This window comes from Nuphar pumila, chromosome 11, assembly GCF_984573655.1.
Source record: "Nuphar pumila chromosome 11, dmNupPumi1.hap1.1, whole genome shotgun sequence".
NCBI lineage: Eukaryota > Viridiplantae > Streptophyta > Magnoliopsida > Nymphaeales > Nymphaeaceae > Nuphar > Nuphar pumila.
Genome location: NC_143259.1, coordinates 10,988,020 through 11,013,762, shown reverse-complemented (window position 1 = coordinate 11,013,762; position 25,743 = coordinate 10,988,020). Strand labels below are relative to the sequence as shown.

The following is a 25,743-nucleotide window of genomic DNA, read 5'->3' as shown; positions in this document are numbered from 1 at the left end:
ATGCGAGATAAGAAATTTTAAAATACTATCATAGATCTTCTCATCCATTGAAACAAGAATCAATGCCAACATTATCAAATTCAAAAAGGCCTCTCAAGCATGGCAATATCTTAAAAAAAATGTACACTTCAAGAGACCTGTCTCACAAGTAATATCTTCAAAAAAGGGCCTTGACCATCCAACACGGCGAAATGACTATTAGAGAGTATTTTGAGGAGTTGTCCTCTATTTGGGATGAGCTTGCCATGCTTGAGCTCAAATGGAGTGATGAAGCCCTTAAACTTAGGCATAAACAATTAGAAGATGATCGTTTTTTCAACCTTTTAAATGGGCTTAGACCCGAATTTGAACAAATACGATCCTCTCTTCTATCCACCTTTACTTCTCCTTCTCTTGATGACTTAATTACTAAATTAAGGGGGGAAGAGACTCGCATGGGTATAAGCAAAAATAACCCAAGTGTTCTTGCAACGCCTTTCAACTAAGAAGAAGGTGAAGGTGTTAATGCCGTTTCAAGACGGGGAAACAATTTAAGAACCTAGAAACCTCCCTACTTCAAAAATCAAAATCAAGGAGCAAGGAAAAATAGTGGGCAAGGCGAAAAAAGAGATTATAGCAAAATTGTGTGCCACTTTTGTAAGGAACGGAGGCACATCAAACCAGTTTGTCCAAAATGGAAAAAGTTGCTAGCCATAACTACCTCATCCCAACCCCAAAAGTATGAAAATTCATCTTCTTCCAATAGAACTCTCTTTGTATCAAATTGTGGAAGCGCTTCAACCTCTTCTCAAGGGGGCAATTTTTGGAGCCGCCATGTCAACTTTTTCTTCTCCCAGTAAGACTTCTTGGCTCTTAGATTCGAGTGCCTCCTTTCATATGTCTCCAAGTATTTGTTCCTTTTTCGAATATTCAAAATTTTTCTCTTCATCCTTTGTTTCAATCGCGGATGAAACTTCTCTTGAAATCAAAGGAATTGGAAAATTTGAAAAACAAGATTTTTTTTATCCAAAAAATTAGATTTATACCAAAATTAAACTTAAATTTGCTTTCACTTTCGGTTTCTCAACTCTCGGACCATGGATATGATATAAAATTCTCATTTGATAAATATTGGATACAGGATCGCGAGTCCGGGAGGTTGATTGGGGAAGGTTCTAGGAAGAGAGATCTATATTATGTCGATTTCCTTCAAATTCCAAAACACCCTTTTTGTAATGTTGTCCAACATAAAGATAGTAATGTATGATATAAAAGGCTTGGACATCCCAATATCGTTAAAATTTCTTATTTACCTTTTGTTAAACATCTTTGTAAAAGTGATTTCACTTGTAATGATTATACTCTTGAAAAGATGATAAGTTTATCTTTTAATTGAAGATCTATGTTTACAACAAGACCATTTGAAATTGTCTATTCGGACGTATGGGGATCGACACCTATTTTTATCAAAAGGGGGGTTTTCGTATTATGTGATTTTTGTTGACGATTACACTAGATATTGTTGAATATTTTTTCTTAAGTACAAACATGAGGTTTTTACGACATTCAAAAATATCATATGATGATCAAAAACCAATTTAATGGTGACTTAAAAATTCTTAGAACTGACTTTGGAGGAGAATACTTATCAAATGAATTCAAAAGATATCTTGGGAGTTATGGTATTTTTCATAAAAAATCTTGTCCAAAAACACCTCAACAAAATAGATTAGCCGAAAGAAAACATAGACATATTATTGAAACTACTCAAACCCTTCTCATCTCGCAAAACATACAAAAAAATTTTTGGGCCAAGGCAGCTCTCACATCTGTCTATCTCATAAATCGGCTTCTATCAAAAAATTTAAACAAAATTTTGCCTTTTGAAATGTTGTATACAAAAGAACCTGATTATAATAGGTTAAGAATTTTTGGATGCAAATGTTTTGTTCTTATGGATAAGAATGACAAACTTTCCCCAAAAGCTATCTTTTCTTGGTTACTTCAAAACTCAAAAGGGGTTTCGATGTTACGATATTAAAAATGACAAATTATATGTGTCTAGAAATGTGAGTTTTCTGGAGAATGTTAGTGTTTTGAAAAGTGTGAACCTCATGAAGAAAATATGGATTATTCCTTTTTTATTTGAGTTATTATATAGAAATGATGATGTTAGTGATGATGAGTTCCCACATAATGATTCTAGTGATAATGAAGTTGAGGAAAATAACTCTTTACTACACCGAGCTACCTATCAACATATTGATGAAGGAACATCTAGAGATCCTATCACATAGTCCCATAGAGATAAAAATAGTTTTAGAAGTGCAATAGAAAAATATAACGAATCTAGTGGAACTATCTCTTCAAATGAGGAAAATCTACGAAAAACTGAGAGAAATAGAAAAGTCCCTTCTAGGTTCATTTCTTATGATTCATTCACACCTAAATATAAAGCTTGCCTTAGTGCCATTCACTCATATGTAGAACCCAAAAACTTTGAAGAAGCAAAAAAAAGTATTGAATTGATAGAAGCTATGGAGAATGAACTTAGAGCTCTCAGAAAAGCGAAGACATGGGAATTTCAAGATCTTCCTAAGGGTAAGAAAATCATAGGGTATAAATGGGTGTTTAAGGTCAAAACCAAAAGCGATGGATCTCTTGAACGATATAAAACTTGTCTAGTAGCCAAAGGATATAGTCAAGAATACGGGATTGACTATGAAGAAACATTTGCCCCTGTTGCACTAATGGTTACTGTCAGATGCCTTATTACCATCGTTTCTATTAAAAAATGAAAATCTACCAAATGGATGTTAAAAACGCCTTTTTAAATGACGATCTTAATGAAAAAGTGTATATGGATGCTCCTCCAGGAATGAAGACTCCTAAAGGAAAAGTTCTTCGCTTCCGGAAAGCACTTTATGGACTAAAACAAGTCCCCACGGTTTGGTATGACAGATTTAACTCTGTAATGTTGAAAAATGGTTTTTTCTCATGTTTTACTGACACCGCTTTATTTGTCAGAAAATCCAACGCAGGAATAGTAATATTGCTTCTATATGTCGATAATATGTTAATAACTGAAAGCGATTCTAAAGGAATTAAGAGCATAAAATCTATTTTAAAAGATAAATTTGAAATGTCTGACTTAGGATTTATGACTTACTTTTTGGGAATTGAGGTTGCATATTCACATAGAGGTTACTTTTATCTCAAACTAAACTTGTTTCTGAGATTCTTGACAGGTCAGGTATTATATATGATAAAATTTGTGAAACTCTTGCTATAGTAGGAACCAAAATGAAAATTGATGATGAAATTCTTCTCAAAGACCCCACTCTTACAGACAGCTTGTAGGCTCCTTAATGTATCTGAGTATTACTAGACCAAATACTGCCAGTCAATTTCAACATGCACCAACATCCGTTCATATGAATGCAATTCTGCGGATCATGAGATACATAAAGGGATCGTTGAATAAGAGAGTATTTTTATTCTCTTTCTCTGAATTAAATTTAATAGCTTGTACTGACTCTGATTGAGAAGATGATCCAAATACCCGTCACTCCATCACTGACTTTTGTGTGTTTTTAGGAGACTCACTAATCTCATGAAGATGTAAGAAACAACAAAATGTATTGTTATCCTCTACCGAAGCTGAATACCGAGCCATGACAACTACTACCATGGAGATTGTATGGATTTATATGGGGATTAATGTAAAAGGGCCCACCAAGCTATGCTGTGATAACAAGAGTGCAATTTATATTGCCAAAAACCACACATTTCATGAGCGGACCAAACACATCGAGATGGACTGCCACTATGTCCGAGAAGCATATCTGAAAGGAGTCATAGATCTTCCATAAGTAACTTCAGAATATCAACTAACATATTTCTTCACTAAATCGTTGTACTCTTCGCGATTCAACTTCTTTTTTGGCAAACTTTCGGTCATTATGCCCTAAGTTTAAGGAGGGGGGGGGTGTTAAATTGTAATTAATAAGACAATGTATTTTCTATATATATTTCATATGTATAAAAGAAGATACATATACATATATATTTCATATATATGTACATGTATCCATCTAATTATATATATAAAAAATATATTTCTTTCTTGTATTAGCTGTAGGGGTATTTTAGTCATTTCTGTATTTTACGCATATTCATGTTTTTTAATATGACTGTAATTCTTCCTTTTTTAATTTTTCTTATTTTTTGTAATTTTTCATTTTTTTTCTTTTTTTGTACAACAACAACAACAACTACGCCTTCATCCCAAAACAATTGGGGTCGGCGATATGAACCAAAAAAGAAAATCATTTTGGGTCTTCCACATGAATCCTTCTCCTCCAATCATTTCTATTCAATGCATGTCCTCGGTGAGGTTCAAAGCATTCATATCCTTTCCTATCACCTCCATCCATGTCTTCCTAGGCCTACCCCGACCTCTTTTAACTAATATATTTTCCCATTTCTCCATCCTTCTAACTGGAGCATCATTAGGCCTTCGCCGAATATGTCCAAACCACCGTAAACGATTCTCTCTCATCTTATTTTCAATGGGTGCAACGCCTACCTTCTTACGTATCTCCTCGTTCCGAATCTTATATTTTATTGTATTTCCACACATCCATCTCAGCATACGCATCTTAGCTACACTCATTTTTTTAATATGATGTCTCTTGGCAGCCCAACATTCCGTACCATATAGTAAAGCGGGCATAGTAGTCGTCCTATAAAACTTTCCCTTCAACCGCAATGGCATTCTACGATCGCACAACACTCCAGTTGCACTTTTCCATTTCATCCACCCAACCTTTATCCTATGATTTACATCTCCATCAATTTCTCCATACTTTTGAATGATAGATCCCAAATATTTGAAACAATCATCCACAGGTATTTCTTGCTCACCAAGCTTCACTACACTCCCATCACTACTTTGTTGCTTACTAAACCGACATTCCATGTATTTTGTCTTACTCTTACTCAACTTAAAACCTCTTGCTTCCAATGTCTGTCTCCATAATTCTAACTTAGCATTAACCCCAACTCTAGACTCATCAATCAAAACAATATCATCAGCAAACAACATACCCCACGACACATTTTCTTGAATTGATCTCGTAAGCTCATCCATCACTATAGCAAATAGGAAAGGGCTTAAAGCAGATTCTTGATGTAACCCAACTGTTATAGGAAAATTGGTTGTTACCCCTCCACAAGTGCGGACATTGGTTACTACTCCTTCATACATATCTTTAATTATACTAATGTACTTAAGAGAAACACCTTTCTTCATCATTGTCCACCAGAGAACGTCCCTAGGTACTCTATCGTATGCCTTCTCAAAATCAATAAAAACCATATGCAAATCTTTGTTCCTCTCTCTATTTCTCTCAATAAGTTGTCTAAGAAGATGTATAGCTTCCATAGTTGATCTTCCAGGCATAAAACCAAATTGATTCTCCGATATTATGACAACCTTCCTCAACATAGACTCAATCACCCTCTCCCAAAGTTTCATAGTATGACTCATGAGTTTTATACCACGATAGTTTGTGCAATCTTGTATATCACCTTTATTCTTATATAGAGGCACCAAAGTACTCTTCCTCCACTCATTAGGCATCTTATTTGTCCGCCAAATCTTGTTAAAAAGATTTGTCAACCATTCTAAACCTTTCTCTCCCAAGCATTTCCAAGCCTCGATAGGTATACCATCTGGGCCAACTGCCCTTCTTGATTTCATTTTCTTCAAAGCCTCTGCAATTTCTTTCTTTTGAATATTGCGCATGAAGTCACGATTTATCTCATGAAAAGGAATGGACAAGTCTCCAAGATCCTGAGCATGCCTTTCATTAAATAGCTTATCAAAATAATCTTTCCATCTCTCCTTAATCTCCTCATCTTTGACTAAAACCCTTTGTGTTTCATCTTTGATACATCTAACCATACCGAGATCCCTCGATTTCCTATCTCTCATCTTTGCAAGCCTATAAATATCCTTCTCGCCCTCTTTGGTATCCAACATATCATAAACCTCCTTATATACCTTATCCCTCGCGTTCCGAACTACTTTTTTAGCTTCCTTCTTTGCTATTATATACTTCTCCAAATTCTCATTATCACGACTCTTACTTAGATTTCTATAACACTCTCTTTTAACCTTAATAGCTAATTTGACATCCTCGTTCCACCACGATGTATCCTTACCTAGCGGTGCACCGCCTTTAGACTCACCCAATACCTCCTTAGCCATTTTTCTCATGCCACCCGCTATCTTATTCCACATTGATTCTGAATCCTCCTCGAGACACCAATCAACTTCTTTAACTACCTGCTCTACAAACATTCCTTGTTTAGCTCCTTTTAGTGCCCACCACTTAATTCTAAGATCTATCCTATGTCTATCCCTTTTGCGACCTTGTCTAATTCTAAGATCTAAAATTAAGACTCTATGTTGTGTAGCTACACTTTCTCCCGGTATAACCTTACAATCGATGCAACAACCCCTATCTCTCTTTCTAAGTAGGAAAAAATCTATCTGACTCGTATTAACCCCACTTTTAAATGTTACTAGGTGAGACTCCCTCTTCCTAAACCAAGTATTTGCTAAAATCATATCATAGGACAAACCAAAATCTAAAATTCTTTCTCCACTTTCATTTCTTTCTCCTATACCATAGCCTCCATGGATACTCTCAAATCCATCCCTACCAATGCCTACATGCCCATTAAGGTCACCGCCGATGAAAAGCCTTTCTCCATAAGATATCCCTTGTACTACTCCATCTAAATCTTCCCAAAATTGATGCTTAATGGAATCATCTAAACCTACTTGAATTCTTCCTTTTTTAATTTTTCTTATTTTTTGTAATTTTTCATTTTTTTTCTTTTTTTGTACAACACAGTTTAAAATAAGAGTCGTTGGGATCGTTGGGCTAACTTCCAACGACTTTAATTAGAGCTGTTGGATATAGCCCAACGACTCTTTTAGAGTTGATAAGCTTTATAAATAACGGTTGTGTGAGCCCATTGTACATTTATAAAAACAGTGCATTTGCTGCACTTCTTATTTTTTGTGGTGTAAAGCATTTGAATGCTATTTTATGCTATCATATGTCTTGAGTTTTTGAAGTATCAAGTTATTTGAAAACTTGATTGTTTGCAAGGATTTTTCACAATATGATCTGGATATGCTTGGTACAACAACAAACAACAACAACTACGCCTTCATCCCAAAACAATTGGGGTCAGCGATATGAACCAAAAAAAGAAATTCATTTTGGGTCTTCCACATGAATCCTTTTCCTCCAATCATTTCTATCCAATGCCATGTCCTCGGTGAGGTTCAAAGCATTCATATCCTTTCCTATCATCTCCATCCAAGTCTTCCTAGGCCTACCCCGACCTCTTTTAACTAATATATTTTCCCATTTCTCCAACCTTCTAACTGGAGCATCATTAGGCCTTCGCCGAATATGTCCAAACCACCGTAAACGATTCTCTCGCATCTTATTTTGAATGGGTGCAACACCTACCTTCTTACGTATCTCCTCGTTCCGAATCTTATCTTTTATTGTATTTCCACACATCCATCTAAGCATCCGCATCTCAGCTACACTCATTTTTTGAATATGATGTCTCTTGGCAGCCCAACATTCCGTACCATATAGTAAAGCGGGTCTAATAGTCGTGCTATAAAACTTTCCCTTCAACTGCAATGGCATTCTACGATCGCACAGCACTCCAGTTGCACTTTTCCATTTCATCCACCCAATCTTTATCCTATGATTTACATCTCCATCAATTTCTCCATACTTTTGAATGATGGATCCCAAATATTTGAAAGAATCATTCACCGGTATTTCTTGCTCACCAAGCTTCACTACACTCCCATCAATACTTCGTTGCTTACTAAACCGACATTCCATATATTCAGTCTTACTCTTACTCAACTTAAAACCTCTAGCTTCCAATGTCTGTCTCCATAATTCTAACTTAGCATTAACCTCATCTCTAGACTCATCAATCAAAACAATATCATCAGCAAACAACATACACCACGGTACATTTTCTTGAATTGATCTCGTAAGCTCATCTATCACTATCGCAAATAGGAAAGGGCTTAAAGCAGATCCTTGATGTAACCCAACCGTTATCGGAAAATTGGTTGTCACCCCTCCACAAGTTCGGACATTGGTTACTACTCCTTCATACATATCTTTAATTATACTAATGTACTTGAGAGAAACACCTTTCTTCATCATTGTCCACCAGAGAACGTCCCTAGGTACTCTATCGTATGCCTTCTCTAAATCAATAAAAACCATATGCAAATCTTTGTTCCTCTCTTTATATCTTTCAATAAGTTGTCTAAGAAGATGTATAGCTTCCATAGTTGATCTTCCAGGCATAAAACTAAATTGATTCTCCGATATCATGACAACCTTTCTCAACCTAGACTCAATCACCCTCTCCCAAAGTTTCATAGTATGACTCATGAGTTTTATACCACGATAGTTTGTGCAATCTTGTATATCACCCTTATTCTTATATAAAGGCACCAAAGTACTCTTTCTCCACTCATTAGGCATCTTATTTGTTTGCCAAATCAAGTTAAAAAGATTTGTCAATCATTCTAAACCTTTCTTTCCCAAGCATTTCCAAGCCTCGATAGGTATTGTAACGCCCCAAAAATCCAGGACTTGTAACTTTTAGAATAGTTTAGAAAGCTTTGAAATCATATAATAATCAGAGTTTAAATAATACTTCAGCGGAAAATGATATTTTTAAAACCATAAGTCAATGGACCTTGAGCGCATTACAACGTAAACTTTCCTTTGTCAAATCCCGCGCAACCATTGAAATCAAATGGTTTAGAAATGAAGTTTCAATAATTGAGAATTCGTTTGTTGAAACCAAGAAGAAGCTTACTAAAACAGTTTTATTAACTCACGGTTTAATAAAAGAAAAATTTTGAAACACACTTTATACCAATTTTACCAACATGTCCTCAGGAGCGAAACGTCAGGGAAAAAGCTCTATCTTGACCTCATCACGCCATCGTGCCATCGCAGACTGTATTACCTATCCAAAACCTGCCCATAAAATGGGTCAGTTTCACTAAAAACTGGTAGGTGCACCGACAAGACAATATAGAACATAATTAAGCAGAATAATTTAATATGTCAAGTAGATAGACAATTAAATAGCAATTTGCTTTCAGTAGAATCATAGAGCAAGCTATCATGAGCACAATGCTAAAATTATTACAAGCATTTTACTAGCACAAGTAGGCTAACTACTACAAGCAAAGAATTGCATAAGAACTTTAACTAGCAAAATACAATATTTCCTCAACCACACACACAATTCCATAAGTATTGAACCGGTGGTACACCATAACTTTCATACGCGTATAACTCAACAAATTATGTAATTGGATTTAAATTATGTTTCGATATTAACTGGCCAAGCGGGTACGCACAAGGCACGACTCTAGAAACAGCCTAGACTGATCCGGGGGTTTATTATGCTATGTATTTTATGATAACCCGGATAGCTGACTGAGTCCGCACCTAAGGGGACGGTCGGTGACCAAGAGAGAAATCCCCAAAGCAGCATAAACAATGGATGCATCCCAAACATGGAGAGCTACCACCTAGGATAATTATGGTAGTCCCATTCCCCTAACTCCGATGACTGGGGAAGCCGAGTCTTTTGCTCGTAACTGCCATTAATGGCCTGTCCATCGAAGTTTTGTACCTTCCTGTCCTCTCTTCTGACAGGAGTCAGCGATTCAAATGAGTACATCAGGGGTAGTTAACTGAAGACCCATTCTACATACTCTGGTCTTTCGACCAAACTCGAGTATCTTGCCGGTGAAGGCGAAAACATCACTTATTTAGGTGATCACAACATTTTGTTATTTGCACCCATCGAGGTTGTCACAACCTACTCATCCAATCATCGCAACGTAAGAAGACGTACTTGTCAAAAAGTACGGTCGTATATGTCATAAGTACGACTACGATGAAAGTGATATGGTTCCACAAAAGTAACCCCAACAGATATTATCTGCAAAAGAATTAATACAACACAACCTGGCAAGATAAATTTTGAATTCACTTCAACAACATTTTTCATATTTCATGATGCAAGGTCATCTCGGATCTCTCATCCGATCAACAAAGTACTTAACATGTTGTGCATGTCTAAAAGTACGCTATACTGAACCAGGGAGGTCTGTGGGCTTCTCAAAAGGAATACCCAACACACAACTTCATAACAATTCAAAAAAATATAGGAGTGCTCATTTGGCACGATTCATCCTTAAAAGCCATAATGCCACATTAAGTCATTCACACAAGACAATCTTACATCCAAAATTTATCTTAGTATCGACATGTGACACTAGATTGATACATAAAGGATGGGTCCTTCAACAGAACCACACTCATTCATGTGCTCATGCCCCTGATCGGGGTTATTCAAAATGAGCCGCAACTTGAATCAAGGTTATAAAACATTTCTCCCAAGTGTGTGGACTTGGGAGGGGCCAAATGTGACTTCGCAATCCTGCAAGACTTAATCATACTTTGCAAAAGTTGTGCATTTTGAAGAGCCCTGGGTTTGCAGAAGGAAATCCTCTTTAAAAGAACTATAGTGCACAAATGCAACTTCTAGTGTTTTGAAAACAAGTGATAACAGGATAGGCACAAGACTACATTTATGTAAGTACATATTTACCATGAGTGTGAGCATATGCAGGTTATAACATGTCAACAAACAACTCTCGACTTGCGATGCCGCACATCGAGGGAAAAGCACATAAGTAATACACAAGGTACCAAAACCATACATTGACCACTTAGACAGGCAAACACATAAGGTCATAAGTAATACACGAGACACAAAGTCGTACCTCACTCAAAGGAAACGTGCAGGCAAAAATGGATGCAAGCAAATAAGGGCATATGTATTTCAAGAAATACGAAACCACACCTCAACTCATAATCAACTTATGCAAAATAATGATCGAAGAATGAAATTGTACATCGACCCATAGGAACGAACAAGCAAGCATATATGCAAGCAATTAAGGGCATAAGTATTGCAAAAAGTACGAAACCACCTTCAACCACATAAGCAAATTAATACTCAAAGAGTAAAATCATACATCGACTCATAAATATGCAGACAAGAAAATATGCAACGCAGAAACAATATAAATCTAAGCATATCTAGCATGGGCATCTTAATTATTTTAACTTAAATACGTTCATCAATTGCCCTTTGTGCGACTTTACCCTACCTCGGGATGTCGTGCAGCTGCGTACGTCTACGGGTGTGGATGATACGAAGGTCGGGCTGCGGAGTGCGAACTGGACTCGTTGCGAAAATCTGCAAGAGTGAGAGTTATTATGACGTAGTTGTCAAAAATAGCAGAAGGCCACTGGTAAGACCTGCCCTGTCGGCGGAATCAAAAGAGTGGCAGGGGTATCAGCCCCTGTCTGACAAAACAACGAATAACAGGGGCCTCGGCCCCTGTCTGACAGGACAGCGGATGGCAGGGGCCTCAGTCCCCGCCCGACAAAGCAGTGAATGGCAGGGGCAGAGGCCCCTGCCGGCCAAAACACGAACGACAGGGGTCTCGGACCCTGCCTGCCGAAACAACAAACGGCAGGGGTCTCGGCCCCTGCCTAACGAAAGAAAATAAATGGCAGGGGTCGAGGCCCCTACCTCACGAAGACAACAAATGGCAGGGACTTGGGTCCCTGCCTGACAATATTGGACGACAGGGGCCTCGGCCCCTGCAAAACAATGAATGGCAGGGGCTTCAGTCCCTGCCAGACAAAACGAAAACTGGCAGGGGCCTCGGCCCCTGCTTGACAAAATGAAAAAAAAAATGGCAGGGGCCCCAACCCCTGCCTGACGGAACAACAGCGAAACAAGGGGGAAAGTGCGACAAGGGGGGTGTCAGTACCCTGCCACCCTTCAGGTAGGCATAGAGGGAAAAAGGAGGGCACGACACAGGCAGTATGCCTTCTGTCGGCCCCTCGGCAAGCCCTCAAGGAGAGGGAAAAAAAGGGAGGAGGGGTGCCGCAGGGGCGACTGCCCCCCTGCAGGCTCACCTGCAACCTCAAGAGAGAGGGGGAGGCGACAGGGGGATGACCGACCTCCTGTCGGTCGCCCGATCTCCCACAAGGAAGAGAAAAAAGGGGAAGTCCGCAGGGGCCATTGACCCCTGCCGGCACTCCGGCGCACCCCCCAGAGGGAAAAGGGGACGACAGGGGCCTTGCAGGCCACCTGTCGACCCTCTGATGAGTATCGGAGAGGCGGGAGGGCGCGGCAGGGGCCTTGCGCCGCCTGTCGGCCTCCCGGCGAGGTGACAGAGAGAGATGGGAGGGGGAGGAGGAGAAGGGGTGGTGTACCTTTCGAGGTCACCAGCGATGGTTGCAGCGGCGACGACAGTCGGATCAGAGGGGAGGCGTTGGTGGTGTTGTCGTGCGCAGGGCACAAAGAGGGTCGAGAGGGAGGGGAGGAGGAGAGAAGGGAGGGTGCGCCCATCCTCCTCTCCTGCGATGCTCTTAAAGAGCTCGGGGAGGGTAGAAAATCAGGGAAACCCTCACGGGGTTTCCTTATCCTGCCGAGGAGTGGAGCGGCACGGGTGAGGGGTTGCGGCGCACAGGGGAGGGTTTGTTTTTAAACAACTCCTCCCTCTGTGTCGGGTTTTAAAACCCTACCGTTAACGGGCCCGGGTCGGGTCCGATTTTTTTTTTTTTGACGTGGGTTTTACAGGTATACCATCTGGGCCAACTGCCCTTCTTGATTTCATTTTCTTCAAAGCCTCTGCAATTTCTTTCTTTTGAATCTTGCGCATGAAGTCACGATTTATCTCATGAAAAGGAATGAAGAAGTCTCCAAGATCTTGAGCATGACTATCATTAAATAGCTTATCAAAATAATCTTTCCATCTCTCCTTAATCTCCTCATCTTTGACTAAAACCCTTTGTGTTTCATCTTTGATACATCTAACCATACCCAAATCCCTCGATTTCCTATCTCTCATCTTTGCAAGCCTATAAATATCCTTCTCGCCTTCTTTGGTATCCAACTTGTCATAAACCTCCTTATATACCTTAGCCCTCACGTTTCGAACTACTTTCTTAGCTTTCGAACTACTTTCTTAGCTTTCTTTTTTGCTATCATATACTTCTCCAAATTCTCATTATCACGACTCTTACTTAGATTTCTATAACACTCTCTTTTAACCTTAATAGCTAATTTGACATCCTCGTTCCACCATGATGTATCCTTACCTAGTGGTGCGCCTTTAGACTCACCCAATACCTCCTTAGCCACTTTTCTCATGCCACCCGCTATCTTATTCCACATTGATTCTGAATCCTCCTCGAGACACCAATCAGCTTCCTTAACTACCTGCTCTACAAACATTCCTTGTTTAGCTCCTTTTAGTGCCCACCACTTAATTCTAGGATCTATCCTATGTCTATCCCTTTTGCGACCTTGTCTAATTCTAAGATCTAAAATTAAGACTCTATGTTGCGTAGCTACACTTTCTCCCGGTATAACCTTACAATCGATGCAACAACCCCTATCTCTCTTTCTAAGTAGGAAAAAATCTATCTGACTCGTATTAACCCCACTTTTAAATGTTACTAGGTGAGACTCCCTCTTCCTAAACCAAGTGTTTGCTAAAATCATATCATAGGACAAACAAAAATCCTTTCTTCACTTTCATTTCTTTCTCCTATACCATAGTCTCCATGGATACTCTCAAATCCATCTCTACTAATGCCTACATGTCCATTAAGGTCACCGCCGATGAAAAACTTTTCTCCATAAGATATCCCTAGTACTACTCCATCTAAATCTTCCCAAAATTGATGCTTAATGAAATCATCTAAACCTACTTGAGGTGCATAAACACTAATAATATTAATAATATCCGTACCTAATACTAATTTAATAAGTAAAATTCTATCATCCTTCCTACGGACCTCAACTACATTATCTATAAACTGACGACTCATAACAATCCCTACTCCATTCCTATTCCTATTTATTCCTGTATACAAAATCTTATATCCCCAAGGTTCTATCACTTTTGCTTTCTCACCTACCCATTTGGTCTCTTGTAGACATAAAATATCAATCTTTCTCCTACACATAACATCTACTAACTCTACCAACTTACCAGTTAAAGACCCTATGTTCCAAGTGGCTAACCTAATTTTATGGTCTTGGACTAACTTCTTTACCCCCACCCGTCCAACAAAGTAAGGGAACCCTTGCCTATTTGACACCACACCCGGGCGCCGATGTGACACGTCACTTTTGGGCGACGACCTAGCAACCCTTGCCCATTTATCATTGCCTCCGGGCCTAGAGAGTACAGCGCGTCGCTCAGTAGGGAACGCCCCAACGAAATGCTCATATTGGCTCATTTTCATAGGGTATGACTAAGTTTTTATGCTGGCTGTCACAGGCCTACCGCAACCCTCCTCCTTTATCCGGGCTTGGGACCGACAGTGTATAACTAAACAGTTATACACAGGCGGAGTTCCGGATATGCTTAGTACAATACAATAATTCTAAAAAATTAGGACACGAGTGATTTAGAATTGCTGTTTTAACACACACTCAAAGGCACACATGCATACATATTTATGCGTACTACGAAAAAATCACTATAATTAGGTAGATCAAATAATAAAACTAAGTTGAAATTGAAATGTAGCATAATTGATGACAATTTTTAAAAGAATAAGTAAATACAAAATTAGTAATAAGATTATAAAGAGAAATAGATAACATTAATGAGATAATGTTGACTTTGTGTGAAACTAGTTTGACTATATCCATGAAGTGTCTTGGAGTGCCCATGAAGTGTCTGAGTATTGTGTCATGTTGACATGGGATACACATGCTAAGTAAAGTGTCCATGTGACATAGGTGCACACTTTTGTGTGTGTGCATGCTTGAGTTGGGATTTTGACACTATATTGGGCCAATTTCAGAGATTGGTTCATGAAGGTGGAAGTCAGGTCAGGCTGCACAGCGGATCTTAACTATAAGCAAATTTGTCTTTGTTTGAACCTTACTATTGTCCAAAGTTCAAACTGAAGGTAACTGTCACAAACTTGCTGTAAAATGATAATATAAGCACCAGACAGAAAAAAAGAAAAAAAGGCACTTCTGAATATGTGGAAACGTGGTATTTTTAAGATGGGTACGAATAACTTTTGTGGTGTGGCTGTATCTTTGCATTCTTTTTTTAATAGTATTGTATGCACTTGATTTCTAAGTAGGAAATTATGTGATAATGAAAAGTACTTGATTTCTAAGAAGGAAATTATGTGATATGGAAAGTACCTGGGGAAAGCCCTGCTAGAGCTTTAAAGGTATAGCCAGTAGCAGGGGGGTGGGAGCATTTTTTGATGATATTGATATGTTGATGGATTGGTAAATTTTTTCTGAATAATGTTATTGATTGTTGTGTATCACATGGATAGAATACCACACAAACCTATGGAACTATACAAAATCTCAGCAGTTAGGGGGGACAATCCTCCCTACTCTGCATCCATTCCTAGTGTTCTTACCTAACTAACGGCAAAAGCGGAACTACAAACCCTGAGGCCTAATTTTAGCTGATTTTGGTTGTCCATGCATTGAATGCCGATGTTTTTCAGCATCGAACCTCACTGGTTCAGGGGTTGCAGAAAAGAGGAAATTTTTGTAATGAGATATTGCGGAAATATAAAGAGTGCTTATGAGCACTTACAACAATGAATAAAAGAGACAATATCACAAGTCCACTAAGGGACAATACAAGCACAAGCCTTTAAGAAGGCAACAATATAAAAAGCCTCTTATTGAAAAGAGAGAGAGCTCTCAAGAATGAAAAATATACAAGGGGTTCACCCCTATTTATACAAAAGAGAGAGGAGAGAAAGGAAGGCCAAAGGCCTCAAAAGGAGAGCCAAAAGGGGGCTCCCATGGAGTCGTTGGGAGCCCCCAACGGTCACATTTGTGACCGTTGAGGGCTCCAATGACTCTATGGTTGGAGCCCCTTTTGGTCCTTAAAAAATACAAAAAAAGAATTGTAAAAAAATAAAAAATAAAAATACATTTTAACAAAACTTGAAAATAGTTGTTTTCTAAAACAACTATGTGAAATTACAAAAATACCCCTATCGGGTATTGATGTAATATATATATATATATATATATATATATATATATATATATATATATATATATATATATATATATATATATATATATATATATATATATGAGATACATTTTAACACCCCCCCTCAAACTTTACGGGGAAATGACAGAAAGTTTGCCAAGAAGAAACATGAAGCGAGGAGCCGGAAGAGCTTTAGTAAAGAAGTCCGCCAACTGATATTCTGAAGTGACATATGATAGAGCAATTGTTCATCGTAAGTATTCGTCACGAACACAGTGGCAATCCATTTCGATATGTTTTGTACGCTCATGGAAGGTATGATTGCTTGCAATATAGATGGCACTCTTGTTGTCACAACATAATTTTGAGGCTTCGATAATATCAACCCCCATGTCTTTAAGAAGACTGCGAAGCCATACAAACTCCATTGCCGTGGTTGCCATGTCCCGATACTTTGCTTCAGTAGATGATAGTGAAACTTTCTGCTGCTTCTTACATCGCCAGGCAATCAAAGAGTCCCCTAAAAAGACACAAAAACCAGTAGTTGAGACTCGATCATTAGGATTACCTTCCCAATCTGCATCAGTATAAGCGAGAAGATCCAAGGAAGAAGAGGATGATAGAAATAGCCCTTTATTGATGGTATTCTGAATGTAATGGATGATCCGGAGAACAACACTCATATGCACAGTTGTAGGAGCATGCTGAAATTGGCTAACTGAATGAACCGCATGGGTGATGTCTGGTCTGGTGATGGTTAAGTAGGTAAGAGACCCAATGAGTTGTCTGTAGGGTGTGGGGTCTTCCAGAAGAACCCCATCCTCCAACCGTAATTTGGCATTAATAACCTCGGGAGTCTCTACTTTCTTGTCATCAGAAATCCCAAACTTAGAACAGATATCTGCAGCAAGCTTCATCTGTGACAAAATATATCCTCGAGAAGAGTATGCAACTTCAATTCCAAGAAAATATCTAAGAAAACCTAAATCAGACATATCAAAATTATTTTTCAACATATTTTTAACATCAATAATACTATTTTGATCATTCCCAGTGATAATCATATCAGCAACATAAAGCAACAATATTACGATACTAGTACCTGCATTTTAAACAAAAAGAGCAGTGTCAGTATAACAACAGTGAAATCCTAACTTTATCATGATATCACTGAAACGATCATACCAAGCCTTAGGAGCTTGTTTATGGCCATCAATACCTTTAAAAGCCGAAGTGTTTGACCTTGCTTAATATTAATTCCGGGTGGTGGATCCATGTAAACTTCTTCACTTAAACTTTCATTTAAAAAGACATTTTTTACATCAAGTTGATAAATAGGCCACTTTTTGGTTGATGCGACAGCTATTAAGGTCCTGACACTAGTCATTCGAGCTACGGGAGCGAATGTTTCTTCATAATCAATGCCATATTCTTGGGAGTATCCCTTAGTGACTAATCTAGCTTTATATCGTTCTTAAGAGCTATCGCTTTTAGTTTTAACTTTGAAGACCCAGCGACACCCAATAGTTTTTTGTGTGGGGGTAGATTAACTATTTCCCAAGTATTAGCCTTATTTAATGAATTTAGTTCAACTTGCATTGCTTCAACCCAATGTGGTATAGATTTAGCTTGATTATAGTGAGCAGGTTCAAAATAAGAATGTAGGGTTATTAAACATGCCCGATAGTTGGGAGTTAAGGAATCATAGGATACAAACCTATTTGGGGGTATTGATATTCTAGAAGAATGTCTAGCTTGTGGTTCCTCAGTAGATGTAGAAATTTCAGAGTATTTTTCGAGGGCACTAATAGGGTTTTCTTGATTTCTTCTTCAGTAAACATTTATATTTGTATCACTATCATTTGAGGGTATTATATCAAGATGGGACGCCTCACATGTATCTTCTATGTCATCAATAAGATCATATAAAAATATGTAATCAATTTCGTTCGTTTCTTTTATTTCATCAAAACCATTCTCTTCTTCTAGAAATGTTATATCTTTTGAAACATATAGTTTATCATTTTTAAAATCATAACATCTATACCTTTTTTGATTTTCACCATATCCTAAAAAAACACATTCAATTGCTTTTGGAGACAACTTATCCCTTTTATGTAATAGTACAAAGCATTTGCAACCAAAAATACGAAGACGATTGAAATCGGGTGAAAGTTTAAAGAGCTTTTCATAGGGAGAAGCATTTTTTAATTTAGAAGAGGGCATTCTATTGATTAAATAAGTTGCGGTCAGAACGGCTTCGGCCCAAAACTTCTTTGGAATATTTCTAGAAACAAGTAATGTTCTAGCGGTTTTTATAATGTGCCTATGTTTCCTTTCCGCTAGGCCATTTTGTTGAGGGGTCCTAGGACATGACCTTTGATGGCAAATTCCATTTTGGGTTAAATAGCTTTGAAATTCGTGAGATAAGTATTCACCACCGGAATCAGATCTCAAAATAGATATATTATTTTGGAATTGATTTTGAATTTTTCTATGAAAATCTTTAAAGAAGGTAAATACTTCCGATTTATGACTAAGAAAATAAATCCAAACATACCGGGTAAAGTCATCAATAAAAGTAACATAATACGAATATCCCCCCTTAGACATAACCGGAGAAGGGCCCCATACATCCGAATGCACCAATTCAAAAGGTCTTGATGAAAGAAAAGTTCTAGTTGTAAATAGAATAGACTTCATTTTACCAAAAATGCAATCTTTGCAATTAATTTCTTTTTCCTTACAAAATTTATTTCCAAAAGGAAAAAGATACATTTTGGAATAACTTGGATGACCAGGTCTTTTATGCCAAGTTTCCATGTTTTTTTCTTGGACATAAGAACAAAAATAATTTGTAGGGAGATCGAGATGGTCCATATAATAGAGGTCTCCCTTTCTATGGCCTTGTCCAATCCGCTTCCCGGACCGGAGATCCTGCACAAAGCAACCATTAGATGAGAAAGATATTTCACATCCATGGTCGGCAATTTGGGAGACCGAAAAAAGGTTTAAATTTAGTTTGGGAACAACTCTTACTTTTGGAACACAAAATTTTTTAGAATCTTTAAAAGAGCCAATACTTGAATTTTTTAAAAAGGTTCCATCGGCCGTAGAGACACAAGAGTCCTTTGAATTGGTGCAAACATCAATAAGTGCATTTTCATGGGGGGGCATATGAAAAGAGGCTCCGGAGTCAAGGATCCAAGAATACGTACCGGGTGATGATGTAGAAGCAATAGCCGCACCCGATGTGGAGGAAAAAACTTTTAGAATTTGTTGGAGAGCCATAGATATTTGCTCAAGAGTTTTCTTGAGTTCATTGTTCTTGCCTTCATCTTCTTTGGTGGTAGTTTCTTCAAGAGAGGCCACCTTTGGCTTGAAAGTTCCATTGAGCTTTGGGCAAGCGGGTTTAATGTGACCCGGCTCATAGCAATGATGACAAACAATCATTTTTTTCCTCCATTGTAGTTTCCTTGTTTCCCAAAATGAGGAGGTTTATAGGTTCTTACATTGTTACCCGGTTTTGATACGGCAAGTACTTCATCAACATGTTTACTCATGCCAAGCCTTGTCTCCTCTTGGGTGATTTCGACAATAGCATCCTCAATAGGAGGAAAAATAGATCTATGGAGAAGTGAGGATCTCACTTGCTCAAATTCGGGACGTAGCCCAAAAAGAAATTGGAACAATCGTTCTTGTTCCATTTGTTTTTGTCTTAAATCAATATCTTTCATAGAAACCCATTTTGGCTCTAAAAGAGCCAATTCATCCCATAGCGGGTTTAGGGCACTATAATAGTCTTGAATGCTAGAATAACCTTGTTTGGTGGTTCTAATCTTTTCTTGCAAGAAATATGCTCTTGCAAGATCTTTTTGGGTATACATACCCTTCATAAAGGACCAAGCCTCATTAGCTCTACGAAATTTAGCTATATTAGCACATACCTTAACCTCAACATTATTCATAAACCACGCAAGGATTTTCGCGTGATTGCTTTCCCAATCTTCCACTTCTTTTTTATGATTTTCAATGGCCTTGAGGCGAGCATCTCCTTCAAGAGCCTTTTCTTGACCTCCTTCGTTCTTCGTGAGCATAAGCTTAGGTTCCGGAACGGTACCCATGACAAAACCCCAAAGTTTCTTTCCTTTGAGATTATTTTCCATTGCCGATGCCCACATCATGTAATTCTTTCCATTGAGCTTGAAGGATAGGTCAATCTTTGCCTTCATAATGTTTCTAAGAAGTGAGAAGAGATCCACAAAATATGAAATACACGAACCACACCTTTCCTTCAAGAATCGAGTGGCTCTGATACCATGTAATGAGATATTGCGGAAATATAAAGAGTGTTTATGAGCACTTACAACAATGAATAAAAGAGACAATATCACAAGTCCACTAAGGGACAATACAAGCACAAGCCTTTAAGAAGGCAACAATATAAAAAGCCTCTTATTGAAAAGAGAGAGAGAGCTCTCAAGAATGAAAAATATACAAGGGGTTCACCCCTATTTATACAAAAGAGAGAGGAGAGAAAGGAAGGCCAAAGGCCTCAAAAGGAGAGCCAAAAGGGGGCTCCCATGGAGTCGTTGGGAGCCCCCAACGGTCACATTTGTGACCGTTGAGGGCTCCAACGACTCTATGGTTGGATCCCCTTTTGGTCCTTAAAAAATACAAAAAAAGAATTGTAAAAAAATAAAAAATAAAAATACATTTTAACAAAGCTCGAAAATAGTTGTTTTCTAAAACAACTATGTGAAATTACAAAAATACCCCTACCGGGTATTGATGTAATATATATATATATATATATATATATATATATATATATATATATATATATATATATATATATATATATATATATATATATATATATGAGATACATTTTAACAATTTTTACTATGGCAACCCCAATTTTCTGGACAAGTATCCATGTGCCCTGACCTTTTTCCATTGGCTTCTGTTCTCCACCTATTTGGATGAGAGAAGCCACCAAATTTATTTGCTAATACAAAGTTTAAATTTGTTTTATGAAAATTATTCTGGAAACATTGGGAAATTGATTTCCCTTTGGAATAATTTTCAGTTTCCCCATTTCTCTTGGAATTAAAAGTGCTTAAAGTATGCAGTCTTCTTAATTGCATGAACTGCCAAAAAGAGATGCTGCGTTGCTTATATCTTCACAAGCATAAAAGAAACTTTCCTCGGGGTTTCTATTATGTGATACCTAGGGGACCTCTGGAAAGTACTGTTTGAAAATTATGATGAGAGTGAATGTGATGAGGTCTGACATTGTCCAGTGCAAGCCCCATTTTTTAACTGTTAAGGACATTAAAAAGGTTTGATGTCTATGGTTTCATTTTTATCAAAGTTTGATGTCTATGGACTCATGTAGGACAACTTGTGCTTTATCGAACGATAGAGATAGGTTTGTCTACAATTAGAATTTTCTTCTTCAGTTTCCGTGTTACTCCATGGGCTAGTACATAGACTTCAGCTTTTGATAACTGTTCTGCTTGATTTTATGTTAATCTTATTCATGGATGTTCCAGACACAGGAAATAAACAGGCTAAATGGGGTATACAAAAGGTTGCTGGCAAATTCTGGTGTCACATTATTAGAAGGTAAGGGGAAGGTAGTAGATCCTCATCGAGTTGAGGTGACTCAAAATGATGGCACCAAGAACATATACTCAGCAAAGCATATCTTGATTGCAACCGGCAGTCGGGCAACTCGTGTACCTATTCCAGGGCAGGTATTTTATATTTTTTGTTCAGATATTTAATTTATGGTTCAATATACAGTAACTAATACCTGGTATGTTTCAGTCTTGACCATTGGTATTCAATGCAGTATTTTATTTTTTTCAGACCAATGATATGATTCAACAAGATGTGTGTGTCTGGGTGCGTGTGCGTGCATGTGTGCTTGCATGTTTGTGCATGTGTGGTGCATGCATGTTGTGTGTGAAATCAGAGGAAAAGTGAAATGGAGAGATGGAAAATAAAATAATTGAAATTTAAGAGAAGGTACTTTAGATTTTAGAAGAATAATAAGTTTTGGTCTCAGCATCTGCAAGTGCCCAACATGAGTGCAGCACTTATGAAGAAAAACTCTCTAATGTAAGGTTCACCTTTGCTACCTTGCAAAACCTGTTAAGGTTTTTCATTTGATATACATTTAGATTTTCCCCATTTTCCCTTTGCATGCATATGCTTGGGGTTGGCTTGATTTGAATGAAGCCACCTACCTTGGATTTTCTTGATTTTGCTACTTGTCTGCACTTGTTTGTTAGAGCACTTTTGTTTGAATCCTTAAGCTGGTGCACAGTTCTTTTTTGGTGCACATTTGCCCCTACTTTGATCTCTGGTCATGCACTGATTCCTTGGATTATTCGTTGGTCTTTTTGGTGGCTCAGTTTGAGGGAAAGCATGCTTGCTAGGAACAGTATTTCAAGTGTAGGGGAGTTTTGTGTGAAGCTAACTTGTCTAACTCAGGTTGGAAATGGAATCTTATAATAGAAAAACTTATGCATGTACTCGAGTTATTTAGGTTTAACCCATTGTACTAGCACAGGTGAGATAATCTGTTGCTTTGGGTGGACGAACTTATGATTTTCCATGCATTCTTAGGGCTTGTTTGTTTACAAATCCAGAAATTTAATTTTCTGGTTTCATATTAATACAGTTTTTTAGAACCTCAATCTTTCTAGTCCTAAAAAATTAAAGTGTTTGATTTGTACTTCAACATCTGGAAATATTATCCAGATTTTCACTTTGCTCATGTTTGGTTGGTTATCTGGAATTCTTGATTTTTGCTTGCCAATAAATAATATAACATGACCAAGCCATTCAAGAGCAAAATTCACTAGGTTGTAATGAAACAAGGAGTCTTCGCACACCTCACTCAAGAAGCACAAATCACACTCACAAATGGTCCAAAGCACAACAACCACTAAGGGTTTACGAAGAACACAATCACAAAGTGCACATGCACAAGTCCACTATGGGACAATCTAAAAAGCACTAAGGCTTACACAAGCACAAGAGTGCATACGATATCAAAAGAGAGACAACACTTAAAAAACAATGAATTTATTCATCAAGGAGTTTCAAAGAAGCTTACAAATACAAGGGGCCGTAAGCCCTTATTTATAGACAAGAAGAGGCCAAGAGGGAGCTTCCAAAATAGACATTGGGAGGCTCCCAACGACTATGTGGAGGCATATTACACTAATGCCCTTACACAAAAAAATAAAAAATACAAAAAATAAAAATAAGAAGAATAAAAAAAACCTAATTTCTAACTTGTACAAAATGACCAAAATGCCCTTGGTAGGCAACCTAAATTACATTATTCATTATAATTACATATATCTTGAATATATACAACTATATATGAAGTTATACATATAACTTAACACCCCCCCTCAGACTTACGGTGATGTAACCGTAAGGTTGCAATTACAAAAGAACCCATGTCTTTAAAAGTCTTCATAGTTTTCATCATGTTTTTTCATTAGTTCCTTTCATTGAAGGGTGAATAGAGTCTTCAGTATTTCTGTCAATCATTTGTTCTAATCGGCTCTTCAATACTTGAGAACATGTAAAATAGAGCAAGCGAAAAATCCCAATTATACAAAGGAACATATATATCAAAAATAGAATCATGAAATGTATTGATATTATGGAGGCCATGCTCATAAATCATTAATCACTTTAAACATTCATTAAAATTATTCATGAAAACATTTATGGAAGTATGCACAATACACCAATACTTCAAAATGAGAAAGTAAAACCTACTAAGCAAACTTCAGAATCATGCATAAAATGTGAAAAACTCAAGAAACAACTAACAAATAAAAGAAAGTAAACTTTAGGATAATCAACACATATTTATCAAGAAAAAGCACATTAATGGATGCAAGACATGAAATATGATTTGTCAAGTGACATTAATACCTTGAATAAATGACTCACAAAAGGTGTTTAAATCATAAAATCCCACAAAGAAGAGTATCTTACTCATAAATAGATTTCCTTTTGAGAACAAGTCATTTTTACACCGGCGGAAGATACAAGAAATAATTCAAATCATTCAATAAAGGTTAAGATAATACAAATATGACAAACATGGATCAATCAAACATTATGTTTTAGAAGCAGTATTAACTATTAACCATACAATTAATGTATATATGAATGAATCATGCAATAGTTTAGAGCCAATGAAAGAGTCACTTATGGACCAATTACGATAAAAACTTTTCCAAGAGAAAATAACTTATAAGAGATTTAAAATTTCACAAATATCATAAAATAATATTTTGCAAATAGCAATATATATGCAAAACACACAAGGCAGCCTATCATGAAACACAATTAAAGTGACCTTAATCATGCAATTAAATCATATTCAATGCAAAATGCATGAAAATATTTCAATAACTATTTTCCATGTAAGGATAAATGAGTAAAAATTCAAAATTTTTGTGAAGAGATTTAAAGAATGATGTTTGCAAATCTCAATGATAGTTTGACCATCATAAATAATCACCTCACTAGACCTCAAATTCTCAAAATCAAGTATATCAGCGATTAGAACAAGAGCATAAACATAAAGCCACTAAAGGGCCAAAGACATACACGAAAGTGTGTATAAACATCTCTTGTCTACATATAATGAACTCAAAACAAGTGTATCAGTGACTAGAATAAGAGTAATTACAATGCCAACAATGGGCTAAAATCACATACGGTGTGAACAAACATCTCTTGTCTACATATAATGACACTGAAAAAACAAGTGTATCAACAATTAGATCAAGAGTATAATCATAATGCCAACAATGGGCTAAAAACACAAACAAATGTGTGAACAAACATCTCTTGTCTATATATAATGACACTTAGATAAGAGGTATAACAAGGAGAAGACACTCGAGGTAAGAAAGCTTGTAATGAAAACACACCAATGTTACCAATAAGAATATCAATTTTAGCAATCTTTTGAAACACTATGGTTTCAAAAAATATGTAGCCAATCACAGATAAACAAAATTATAAGCATCTATAACAATAACAATGGCCAAAACAACAAATGAGTGATACAATACACTCATATCCAGAGATCAAACAACTGTCAGTTAGAGTCAAACCATAAGTTAACACTCTAGACTGATATAAAATGAGGGGCACTCAACTCACCCAACAAACCGATAAAACCTGCCTCAAGAACCATGCCCTATCAAGGAAAAAACAAGAGAAAGCCAAAAAAACAAAAAGGAGATAAAACTTGCCTCGGGAATCATGCCTTGTCAAGGAGAAAACAAGAGAAAGACAAAAAATGAAAAGGAGAAGAACCAAAAACTGAATGGGTCGTGATTTTCTTAGGTCACGCCCTTCTCCTTTATATAATGAAATATGTGTTGAGACAAAAAATACCCATAATGGTAATGGGTATAATACAAATACATATACAAATTTGTACATGGACAAAAATACCCCTGTCA

General features: G+C 37.3%; 1 protein-coding gene across 1 annotated transcript in view; it reads left to right on the top strand.

The window, feature by feature from the left end:
* The window catches only part of LOC149821948 (glutathione reductase, cytosolic-like), a 101,433-nt gene that overhangs the window by 30,027 nt on the left and 45,663 nt on the right, over positions 1–25,743 (top strand). The window contains exon 6 of the mRNA XM_089980955.1: positions 21,781–21,984. Within this exon, the coding sequence (XP_089837081.1) occupies positions 21,781–21,984 (204 nt within the window). The remainder of the gene's footprint in view (positions 1–21,780; positions 21,985–25,743) is intronic.